The sequence below is a fragment of the Nannospalax galili genome, unplaced genomic scaffold, assembly GCF_000622305.1.
Source record: "Nannospalax galili isolate Female #2095 unplaced genomic scaffold, S.galili_v1.0 scaffold186, whole genome shotgun sequence".
NCBI lineage: Eukaryota > Metazoa > Chordata > Mammalia > Rodentia > Spalacidae > Nannospalax > Nannospalax galili.
Window position 1 is genome coordinate 4,497,427 of NW_008358774.1, and position 12,933 is coordinate 4,510,359.

The 12,933-nt window shown below is 39.4% G+C and overlaps 1 protein-coding gene across 4 annotated transcripts in view; it reads left to right on the top strand.

Annotated features, from left to right (window-relative positions):
- The window catches only part of Map3k5 (mitogen-activated protein kinase kinase kinase 5), a 260,949-nt gene that overhangs the window by 120,169 nt on the left and 127,847 nt on the right, over positions 1 to 12,933 (top strand). For 3 of the 4 annotated variants that reach the window (XM_008822054.3, XM_029558127.1, XM_029558128.1), the window contains 4 exons: positions 5,208 to 5,401; positions 7,053 to 7,221; positions 8,684 to 8,790; positions 11,532 to 11,702. In XM_008822054.3, the coding sequence (XP_008820276.1) occupies positions 5,208 to 5,401; positions 7,053 to 7,221; positions 8,684 to 8,790; positions 11,532 to 11,702 (641 nt within the window). Of the gene's footprint in view, positions 1 to 5,207; positions 5,402 to 5,926; positions 6,120 to 7,052; positions 7,222 to 8,683; positions 8,791 to 11,531; positions 11,703 to 12,933 lie in introns of those variants that run through there. The other variant, XM_029558129.1, reaches the window with a different exon arrangement.

A 12,933-nucleotide genomic window follows, 5' to 3' on the forward strand; every position in this document is an offset into this window, starting at 1 on the left:
TTGCACTGAGAGACGTCTGGAGACACTAACTTGACACGATAGGCCTTAACACAAATGACAGAATGTATGAATTCCAATGCAGGTGCTATGGGAGAGAGCCAGTGGTGAAGGGGTTATAAAGATGATTATGATTGATTGGCATGTTCTGTATGAAAAGGTCAATTAAAATTTTTTAAAAAGAATTTATGCATTAGAACGAAAATCCATGTGCGATGAGAAATAGGCAGGTTTTTTTTTAGTTTTTTCGGATCACAAAATTTAAAATGTCTGCGACTCAGTGCAGCATGGGTAACGTTGCCACTATAAACTCTTATCCTTCTTATCTCAACAGGAAACCAGCAGTTATTCCTTCCTGCCTCAATGTAGTGTAGCAAATTTTATTCCACAGGTATTGCTTGAACATGAACTGTGCGCCAGGCCTCAGGCTGGGTTCCCACCAAGAAGGAGACTCACTGTAGAGATTGAGAGTGGAACGGTCACACCCATCACTGTTCCATCAGATGACAAAGCAGAAAAGCCACAGTGGAGCTGGGGGTGAAGGCCACTAAACAAATAAACAGACACATTAGGAAATTAGCACAAAGTAACCTGCTATGGAGAGGGGTGGCCATTGTTATATCAAGGTCCTCCAAAGGAGGTAGAATTCCCTAAGTCTGCAGGGCAAGAAGCAGCCAGTCCTGCCCACCCCAGTGTAGAGCAAGCAGAGAAGTAGGTTGGTAAGAGGAACACATAGTGCCCTTTGTGAGCAGGCTGTCCATCTGTGGAAGGAGCTGCTGTGATCCAGCGGCTGGGTGTCCTTTATGAAGCTGACTGTTGTGCACACTTCCTCAGCCCATTTCATTCCACATGCCTTTCACATTTTCCACACATACCATGTTCCCTTTAGATGGTTTTCAAAATGGAAAAGCAGGATCATTATTATTATTATTATTATTATTATTATTATTCATTATTATTACCATTACTATTTATTTATTTATTTATTTATTTTGAGACAGGGTCTCTATTTAGCCCTGGTTGGCCAAGAACTCACTATGTAGACTAGGCTACCTTCGAACTCACAAAGATCCTCCTGTCTCTGCCTCCTGAGTGCTGGGACTAAAGGCATGTACCACGACACCCAGCCTAGCATTATTATTTTATTTTTTAAAACAACAAAGAGGGCTGAAGAGATGGCTCAGAGGCTCTGGCTTTGGTTCCCAGCACCCACATGGTAGCTGACAACCATCCATACATAACTTCAGTTCCAGAGGGTCCAATGTCCTCTTCTGACCTCCACGGACATTGTACAACATGGATACACTTACATACATGCATGCAATACACTTGTACACATAAAATAAAAATAATAATTTTTTAAAAAACAAAAAAAAAACAAAAAGAATTCATTAGACTAAGACTAGATTTTTGTCGACCAAGTGTAAAATTTGAATTTTGAGCTTCAGGATTTTATAGACACACATATATACCCTGGGCTAGAGAGATAAGTGTGTTATTTTTTAACTATACCTTAAGGTTTTGAAATTTAAGGAAATGTGGTCTTGCTCTTGCAAAAAAAAAAAAAAAAAGTGCAGATTTAAGCACTTTTCAGTTGATACCTTATTATCAAAAGGCAGTTGTTGACCTTGAGGTGTCTGCTGTTAACCACATGGCAGTGGTTTTATTTACTTTAGGTTATCATCTATTTCAACCTATGAATTCAGTGGCAATCTGCAAGTACTAAATATATTAGTAACATTTTGTAAGCTATATGGGAGCCAACTTGGGAAATAAATGTTCCCCTCCTACTAGTTTCATTATTATTAAAAGGTATGTTTCTCAACAGTTGTCTTTCTGAAAATCACAGTGTTGCACATTCAGCCCATGCTGTTTACAGCCCTCCCCCACACACCCCTATGCTGCCTCTTTGCCCAGGACCACTTGAATCTCTGTACTTCCTGCTGCTTATTATCCTATCCCACATGTTTTCCTAGCATCAACTGTGAAAAACTGGGGAAACATTACCTGAGGATCGTAAAGAAGGAAGTCCAAACTGTACAATAAGTTGAGGAGCTTGGGAAAACCTTGAGCATCCATAGGTGTTTTCCACAAGTTCCTGAAGCCCTGTTTTGTAGGGTTAGTTTCAAGATATGTTCTTCCCTGCTATTTGCAAGGCTCTCACTTTTCTCCCTTCACCCCTCCACTGCTTGACACCCAGATATCTGATATTCATTCTCTTCCACAATTAGTTTTACACTGATGCATTATTGTCTAGTGCTCTGTACTTACGATGTGGTTTTCATGCCTTATATATGTGTTCATGTAATTGAAGCATCTGAGGATACAGAACTTTGTTTAGCACTAACAGAGTAACATTCCGAAACTCTGATAGTATGTTTCTGGTTTCCTGGCCTTTATCAATTTTTTTTTGTATTTTATTTTATTATTTTATTTTATGTATGTGCATGTATTGCTTGCATGTAGGTAAGTGCATTCATGTTGTGCAATGCCCAAGGACAGAAGAGGCTGTTGGATCCCCTGGAACTGGAGTTACAGACAGTTGTTAGCTGCCATGTGGGTGCTGGGATTCGAATCTGGGTCTTCTGCAAGAACAACCAGTGTTCTTAACCACTGAGCAATCTCTCCAGCCCCTCAATTCTTATTCTGTATCTTACAATAGTCAAAACTTTTACGTCTCAATTTTAAATTATGATGGATTTCCTAAATAAAAGTATTTGATTCTGTCCTTTTATAATTCACACATAGCTTAAGCTCTAGAAGCTTTGGAAAAACACATCTTGTTATGTCCCTGTCCTTCTTTCCTGTTAGGCAATGACTTGAGTCAAAGGATTAAATTGGGAGCCATGCTCTGAGATCTTGCAACGTTTTGGAGGGGCATGTTCTTTTTCCCTCTTCCTGATTGGTCTCCCAGTCATTGTTGCATGAAGGAGAACTTGGGAAAAGAACAGTTCAGTATACTTGATTCAAAACCCAAATCTCCACCTCTAGAAGTTCTTCCGTTACCTTAGCTGAATGTCAGGCTCATATCTTGTTCATTTACTGACTTTCAGGTATTTCAAAACATAATGTGTTCTTGCATAGTTAAGTCTGGCCATAAAAGTACTTGTTTCTCATGGTGGCAGTGGACGCATCACCAGGGTCCTGTAGAAGATGATAGCAGGTGAGAGAGAAGGTGTGCCAACCTGTGAAGGTCATGTGAGGTTACTTCCCCCCAGCAGTAATATGTCCTGCAGAGAAAGAGTGCTTGAGTTGGAATCCCAAACATACAAAGAGCAGGCGTGGGGTCTAAGGCTACATGTCACTCACCTGTAAGTGGAGCCAGTAGCATCTTTTATGTGCATTGGACTCATGCAAGACTGAGGTTGTGGTGGCTGGGACCATGCTTACCTTGGCCCAGTCAATACTGAGTTAATGATTGCTCTTACTAGTATAGGGTTGAAGATAAGAGCACTTTGTCTCCATGTGCTGATGAGGCTGGGATTCCTAGTGCCCTGAAGGAGTAACAGTAGCATTTGCCACTTGTACCTTGTGCTGCTCAGGACTTTGCATATGCTTTTCACTATGGTTTTTCTCTTACATGATGTCTCTGATATTTCTTTCATTCAACCATATCGATAATTGCCTGGTCTGTGTTTATCTGTCCCTCAAACATTTCTACTTCTCCTTTGGACATTTTTGCATTAATTCCAGTCTCTTAATCTGGAAAACTCAGACACCCTCAAAGGAGCATCCCAGCCTAGCCCACTGCATGCTTCAACCTCTTGAAGTTTTTACCGTAGTTTAGCTGGAAACTGGGTTTTCTTTGTAGTTCATTACCTGAAGTTACTCAAAGAGCAGCGTGCTCATCAATAAGTTAGTCTGGTCCTACTTGCTGAATTCTTGCTTTCTGTTAATGCTGCCATTCTTTTAAGGAAGGTCCCATTTGGGTTTGCCTTTGTCCCTTTCTTCCTCTCCCCATGTAGATGTGTATTTACCTGGTCCAGTGATGCCACTGCTCCAATCTGATCAAGCCACTTTCCTCAAATCTTGGTTCTGGCCCTTTTAATCCATTCTGTTATTTATCCAGAACGCCAAAGTACACAACTGTGGTTGTATTGTCTTCTCTGTTCTGGATCCTCCTGTGATTTCTCACTACTAATATGTAGCTTAAAATCCTTAGCTTGCCTTCTGTTCCCTTCCTTCAACCCGAAACTGTAGTCAGGTTTGCTTATTCGGGGATGTCCAGTCCAATTCCCTTTGCTGTCTTCCCAGCAGTGCTGTTGTTGGCATGGATATCTCCTCAATTGGAATAATCTAGAAACTACTAGAAGGTAAGTGAACCAAGTAGCAGTAAATAAAGGGAGAAGACACAGGCTGAGACAAGCAAAGGGCAGGATGTGCAGGGGTCAGGTTCTTGTGGACAACAGCACGAGTCTTATCTTCATCACAAGCCCTCTGGTGGGCTGTCATGCAGCTGTAGGAACCTGTGATGTAGGTGCTTAGGTCAGATCTGGGTAAAGAAAGGATGGCAGATAGGGGTACGGTCGGGGAAGAGTGACAACAGGGAGGCCAGGGAAAACCAGTTGCAGAGGCTCAGCCAGGTATGTGGTGCATGAACCTCAGTACTGGCAGAGTGGAGGGAGACAGACAGACAAATCTGAGGTCCATTATGGAGGAAGAATAGCTAGGACTGTCAGAGAAGGTAAGATGAAGGGACTGGAGCATCTGGACTAACTTCTGACTCTAATTTTCATGAATGGGAGACAGTGCAGTGTGAACCTGGAAGGGAAAGGCTGTGTCCTGGCCTCACTCCCTGTACTGCCTGGGAAGCCCTTTAACCATTATTCTCAGTATTTTCTTTCCTGTGCTGTGCCTGACTGGATTTCAGATTCCCTAAAGGCTGCAGGTTGTGCTTGAACTGTTTTTGTTTTCCTAGCGCATGTATCACAGTGCCTTAGGTACAGGTGATGGTGAATGCATATTTAATGATCAGTAGAAGCTGTTCTGTACTCTTATCATCTGTAAGTCCTAATTGTATAGAAGTAAGCAATTAAAGAAATTGGAAAAGTTCCATTTTGTGGGTCATAAATAAGAAATGAAGCTTTTCTGTTCCCCTTTGCACTCAGAATTATTATTTAAAATGAGTCACTTGAAGTATAACCTGGCATTCTGTCAATGTGGTGTCCCGAGGCAAGCTCCCTACCACTCCATGCCTCCTGTCTCCACAGATGTGCACTGGAAACTACACCTTCATCCCGTACATGGTGACTCCACATAACAAGGTCTACTGCTGTGACAGCAGCTTCATGAAGGGCTTGACGGAGCTCATGCAACCCAACTTCGAGCTGTTGCTGGGCCCCATCTGCTTGCCTCTTGTGGACCGTTTTGTTCAGCTGTTGAAGGTGGCACAAGCAAATTCCAGGTAACACTTTAGCCCCATTTGGTGATGATCATGAGTACGGTTCTGGTTCATTTATTTGTGCCTCTTATCACATGTTCTTCAGGCAGTTAAGAACCAGGAAACAGTGTAAAATACCCTGTAAATAGAAAAAGTAGATGTCGTTTTAGTTCATGTTACATGTCATTCACTTAATTTACAAAACAACTCACTGTCCCCCCCAAAAAAATTCTTTTATAGTAATGGCAAAGCTGAAAATGTATATAAACCATTTATAGAACCATCAGAATAAATGTCTGGGGACTTCTAATGTAAGAACTAGAACTCTGAAAAATTTCTGGAAGCATATTTTAGTTAAGAATAATGATGGGGCTGATGATACGGCTTAATAAGTAAAGGTGTTTTGCTGCCAACTCTGATGACCTGAGTTTCATCCTTGGGATCCACATGGAGGAAGAAGGGACCCGATTCCCTCAAAGTTGTCTTCTGACCTCCAAAGGTGCAGTGGCATGACACACAGCTCCTTCACATAAGCATATCTATATATAATATATACTGGAAACTACACCTTCATCCCGTACATGGTGACTCCACATAACAAGGTCTACTGCTGTGACAGCAGCTTCATGAAGGGCTTGACGGAGCTCATGCAACCCAACTTCGAGCTGTTGCTGGGCCCCATCTGCTTGCCTCTTGTGGACCGTTTTGTTCAGCTGTTGAAGGTGGCACAAGCAAATTCCAGGTAACACTTTAGCCCCATTTGGTGATGATCATGAGTACGGTTCTGGTTCATTTATTTGTGCCTCTTATCACATGTTCTTCAGGCAGTTAAGAACCAGGAAACAGTGTAAAATACCCTGTAAATAGAAAAAGTAGATGTCGTTTTAGTTCATGTTACATGTCATTCACTTAATTTACAAAACAACTCACTGTCCCCCCCAAAAAAATTCTTTTATAGTAATGGCAAAGCTGAAAATGTATATAAACCATTTATAGAACCATCAGAATAAATGTCTGGGGACTTCTAATGTAAGAACTAGAACTCTGAAAAATTTCTGGAAGCATATTTTAGTTAAGAATAATGATGGGGCTGATGATACGGCTTAATAAGTAAAGGTGTTTTGCTGCCAACTCTGATGACCTGAGTTTCATCCTTGGGATCCACATGGAGGAAGAAGGGACCCGATTCCCTCAAAGTTGTCTTCTGACCTCCAAAGGTGCAGTGGCATGACACACAGCTCCTTCACATAAGCATATCTATATAATATATATATATAAAATATTATATATATGAAGTAAAAAAGTAAAAAGTATTTTTAAAGTTTTTAAGAAGAATAATTGTTTATGTTAATGGATGATGATGCTGAGTGAGAAAATCAAGGTTATATTATGTTCACATCGTAGGCCTGTCTAATTCAGTTAGGACAAATTCCATTCAAAATAGTAAAATGAAAATAAAGTTTGGGCATTTTCTGAAATAAGGCAGACAGTGAAAAGAGATACAGATTTCTAAGTAATGTCAAATGGGTGAGCTACTCCTGTGAATCTTAAGGAATTGACAACAGTTCATGCACAAATGTCATTTATTTCCTTATAAAATTCTCACTGTTTTTCACTCAAAGTTTTTCTAGTGTTAAACTCTTTGAAATGTGTTTTTGGTTGTTTTTTTCACCAGCCAGTATTTCCGAGAATCTATACTCAATGACATTAGGAAGGCTCGGAATCTATACACTGGTAAGGAACTGGCTGCTGAGTTGGCAAGAATTCGGCAGCGAGTGGACAATATTGAAGTCTTGACAGCAGATATCGTCATCAACTTGCTGCTTTCCTACAGAGATATCCAGGTGAGAAGACCGCGAGAAATCTGTCATGTGGCTGGAGGAAGGAGATGTTGACCTTGAGTTTCAGTTAGCTAATAAGTAGTTCGAGGTGCTGCATGTAACTTTTTATTGACTCTCGTAAGCTTTCTGTCTTGCAATTTTATGATGAATAAAAAAGTCTCACATTAAGCCGGGCGTGGTGGTGCACGTCTTTAATCCCAGCACTTGGGAGGCAGAGGCAGGAGGATCTTTGTGAGTTCGAGGCCAGCCTGGTCTACATAGTGAGTTCTAGGACAGCTGGGGCTACAAGGAGACCCTGTCTCAGAAAGACACACACACAAAAAAAAGTCTCACATGAACCGGGTGTGGTGGTGCACACGTTTAATCCCAGCACTCAGGAGGCAGAGGCAGGCAGATCTCTGTGAGGCCGGGTGTGGTGGTGCACACGTTTAATCCCAGCACTCAGGAGGCAGAAGCAGTCAGATCTCTGTGAGTTCAAGGCCAGCCTGGTCTATAGAGTGAGTTCCAGGCAGCTGGAGCTACAGGGAGACCCTGTCTCAAAAAGACAAAAAAAAAAAAGTCTCACCTGTATTATTAACTATCTATGATTACAAAATACTTGTATTTACTTTTCCTCAAAATATGTTCACATACCAACCCCTTGGAAGCTCTCTGCTCTACTCGGGAGAGCCTCAGGCATACATGTCAGTCAGTTAGTGAGAGCTTTGTTTTGGCAAATAGTAGAAATTCTTAGAGCTTTCTGAACATATCTTTTACTTCCTAAAATTGTGTTATTGGAAAGTGATAATGCCAAGAGCAAGAAATATGTAGCTAATTAGAAAAGTAACTTAAAAGTATTATGTAAGGACACAAAAACACACTGCTTCATTTCTACTGATACATCTCAGAAGTTTAAAAATAAGGTAAATAGAATCAGATCTCTCAGTTCAGCATGTGCTGTTAGGCTTGTGTAGTATCTGGTTTCTTATCTCCATTCCTAGCCTTTTGGATCTGTGAAAATCTTCAACAGTGACTCGATCCATGGGAAACGATGGCAATTTGGAACCTGTCACTAGAGGAGGTCACTCATGAAATGAAACCATTTTGCTACTTATAGCAGTTCAGTCAGTTAACTCTGCCCTTCAAATTTTTAATGTCCCTGATTGTAACAGATAGAGCATGATAGACTAGGAGCCTGGCTGTGTGAAAAGAACAAGGCATAGTTCTATGGTTTATTTGTTGGGTTTTTTTTTTAAGGGGGAGAAGAGTTGCCCAACATCATAACTATATTTTTTATGCATTCATTCATGTAATCAAGGCTTCTTAGAAGAACAGCAGTTTCTTCTAGGTTTTCCAAAGGTTTCCATAGTCTCACTTCTCATTTAATCCCTCCTCAGATTCTGATGTCTGGCTGTCAAAAGGCATTTCGTTGTTAGAACTTTCTCCTAATGATTTAATGCTATGCTCTTCTCCTTTTTGTTGAAAGGACTATGATTCTATTGTGAAACTGGTGGAGACTCTAGAAAAACTGCCAACTTTTGATTTGGCCTCACATCACCATGTGAAGTTTCATTATGCATTTGCCCTGAATAGGTAAGATATTCCCTTCCAGGATGTATTGTGATTGTTCAGCTCATTATAGAGTCCCTATAGCATCACAACAAAGCCCAACTAGAATGTCATAGTAATATATCCACCTCAGCTGTGTGAACTATTGAAAACCTGCATTCTGATTTCTTTTGATTTTTGTGTTTTTGAGATGGCGATCTCATTGTGTATCTCAGGTTGGCCTCGAACTTGTGATCCTCCTGATTCAATCTTTTGAGTGCTAGGATTGCAGGCTTATGCCGTCAGACCTGCCCCTCCCTCTCTCTTGGTGGTGTCATTTAAAAACAACTCTATTTGTATATTCAAATTCTTAAGATTCTTTTTTTCTCTGATAGTTTGTATTTGCTGTCTGTATTTTTATAGCCTTCAATATTTTGTTAATATGACACTACTTTTAAGGAAATACAGTTGTCCTTGGGTATTTTTCAGAAGTTGGTTCCAGGACCCCTTAAATATAATACCCGAATCTAAGGATATTCAGGTCCTTGTGTAAACAGTATATTATTTCGTATAACGCATACACATCCCCCATATACTTAAAACCATTTCTAGATTACTTATAATGTCTAACACAATAGAATGTGATACAGATAATAGTTGCATTGTACTGTTGAGGGAAAAAGTTCTGTGCATATTCAGTATAAATATTTGGTTTCCCAAATATTTTCACTGCATATTTGATTGAGTCCAGGACTGTGAAACCCGGATATCCACAGGGCTGCCTATATGTTCAACATCACATGGTCCTTCATATAACAGTTAACTGAAATATAAAGATAGTTATGTGTAGGTGAATGTTTTCCTCACTCAGAGAATATTTTCATCAGGACTACTGTGAATAAAGCTAGCTATGACCAAGACTCTGTTGGTCCCATCTTAGATTATGTGCCCATGAACCTGTTTGGATTATGACCGACTGTTCTCCCAGTTCTCTCTCTGCCTTCTGTCTAAGCCATAGCACATCTCATTGCTACTTCCTGGCTAGAGTCACCTGGACGGGTTGTCTATGCTTTGGTCATAGATGGAGCTAGAGCCCTGAGCAGTCCAAAACTTAGTTGTACTGCTTGTTTCTTATATGTGTATATATGTATGTATATATACATATATATGCCATAACTGAAGAAAATGGTGGGAAAAGGGAGGTGATATCCCATTTTTAGCATTTTCCCTGAGTCATCTCATTGTCCTTACAACAGAGGCCACTGCACCTTGGGAAGTTTGAGGAACGGTCCTGGAAGCCTGCCAGTGAACATGCTGCTCTCTAGAAAGCAGGCATGGTGCTCAGCCAGAGGCTCTGTCCTTCCTTCTTTAACCCCCACACTGGAGAATGTGTCCATTTAATCTTCCTGTTCATTAAATATCTTCTACATTTGATAGACTTAGAAGGGGCCTCCAGAAGTTAACCTCTCTAATTTGTTTCAAACAAATTCTTTTATGGAGGGGAAGTAATATGATACATTTTGAAATGAAACTAGAGAGTCCTAGGAGTTTTTTAAAAAATTTACTTTGGGTATTTTGTCTCTCCTCCAAAAATAGCATGTATAGAATGAAAAGCGGATTTTTATAAAGCAACATTCTAAACTCAAGACACTTAGTACAAAAGGCAAATAGGAATTTTATGAATAGAAGATTTAAAGAGGCAGATGAGAATGTGAGAATTCTTATGATAACTTTTGAATAATAGCTTTGTTAACGTAACTCATATACCATGCAATTTATTCATTTAAAATGTCATTTCAGTGGTTTAAGTATACTGATAGAATGATTTAACTATTGTTCCTGAAAATTATGGGATACTTTTCACCCCACAAGAGAACTCTCTACCCATTAGCAGCCACCTTCTTCCCTACCCTACATGGGACTTCTCTACCCATTAGCATCCTATTTCCCACCCCAAATCTTTCAGCCCTTAGCAACTACTAGTCTCTCTTCTGTCTATTTTGATTTGTTTCACTGTAGACATTTTGTATAATGGAATCATTTTTTCAATGGCCTTTTATGACTGATTTTTTTTACTTAGCATAATGTTTTCATCATAAAGGAAATGTAAACTCTTAAGAAAATTTTTGTGTGTTTTTGAGACATGTCTATACCTATGACTTAAAAATGACCTACATAGAGTTGAAGGCCAGTCCAATTAACTTAATGAGTTCCTGTCTCAAAATAAAAAGTAAAGAGAGGACTAGGGACATAGCTCAGTGGTAGAGTGCTTGCCTGGCATGCCCAAAAACTCATGTTCAAGTCCAATACAATAAGAACTCATAAAACATGTAGAAATCAAGAAACTCTTAGATAGATTTGGGATTTAGGTATTATCTATGAATTAGTTTTCTTGGTGTTTTGGAATGAAAGCCATCAAAACTTAGCAAGAGTTTGTCTCTATTGGAAGTAATTGATTCTGCTCCATTCAAGGTCACAGGCTGTGTACTCTACCACTTTGAATGTGCTTATATGCAGCAGGGAAATTAGGACTGTGAACAGGGAAGTACAAGTCTATTACCATAATCAGAAGAGCAACTCACAAGAGACCTTTGATAGGTCCAGTCCACAATAAGATAAAAATTCTTAAGGAGGGTCCATAGAGGATTCTCAGAATCTAATTGTTTTTATTCTGCCAACTTTCTTGATGCAAATCAATACATGAAGTACAATTTTAAAAAGGCAGTTGGCCTGTAATTGCATAATTGCTTTTATGATCTGTATTGAAATAATGTTTTCTACTTTAGGAGAAACCTTCCCGGAGATAGAGCAAAAGCTCTTGATATTATGATTCCCATGGTGCAAAGTGAGGGGCAAGTCGCTTCAGATATGTACTGCCTCGTTGGCCGAATTTACAAAGATATGTTTTTAGACTCCAATTTCACTGACACTGAAAGCAGGGACCATGGAGCATCTTGGTAAGTGCAGAGGATGGAAAGTAGCTGTGAACTTGATAAGTCCATGATATATGCAACTGTGTGTAAGTGAGAGGAATGAAGTATTACAACTTTCTGTCCAGCTGTGTTTTGTGAGCCAAATCTCAGCTTTTCTAAATTTAGTACATAATTTGATGAAATTAACTTAATATGGCAGGAAAGTTGGCATAAACCATGAAAAAATAAGAACATAATTTTTTAAAGATTTGAAATGTATAGTATGAAAAACAAAATATATTTTGTGGGAAAATGTAAAGAATGACATTAAACTAGACCTGAAGGATCAGAAAAATATACTGAGTTTGTGGAAAAGGAAGCCTGATATTTTAAAGATTTTAATTGTTTCAGCAGGGTTTTTCATGTGAATTGATAAATGAATTTGAAAGTTTATTTGAAAGAATAAAAAGCCAAGAATAAGCAAAGCAATTTTGGAGAACAGATGGAAGGACTTGCTTTACCAGATAATAAAATTCACTATAAAGTTATAATAATTAAGATACTGTAGTGTGGCTGTAGGCCTGGGCAAATAAAACACTGGAACCGAGTGAGGTGTATGACACAGTTTGCTAAGCTTCATGAGCCTGGAGAAAGGATGGCTTCCTCAGCAGTCCTGTTTATCTCCTTAGAAAAGTAAAATAAAATTGGGTCCTGTTTTATTTTGTTATTTTTTATGGTACTGGAGTTCAAACTTCAGGCCCTTATTCATGCTAGGTAAGCATTCCACTCCTGAACTGTATCCTCAGCCCTGATCTCTTTTTTTAATCCCCGTGTAAAAATTTAATTCTAACTGAATTAAATGACTAAAACATAAAAAATACTTTAGGAAAAAAAGGCTATGTTTATGACTTTGGAATAGGAATTTCTTTTTTAAAATATTTTCTTTATTTTTTTTAAATTTTATGTGAATGCATGCATGTATGTGTATTTCCTGCATGTATGTAAGTTCACCTGTGTCATGCAATGCCCATGGAGAGCAGAAGAGGCTGTTGGATTCCCTGAAGCTGGAGTTACTAGACAGTTGTTGGCCACTGTTTGGGTGCTGGGATTCAAACCCGGGTCTTCTTCAAGAACATCCGGTGTTCTGAACCACTGAGCCATCTCTCCAGCCCTGGGAATGAATTTCTTAAATAAGGCTTAAAAATACAAAAAAAGAAAGAAAGGAAGGAAGAAAGAAAGGCGGGGGGGGGGGAAGAGGGATAAAAAAGGCAACGAG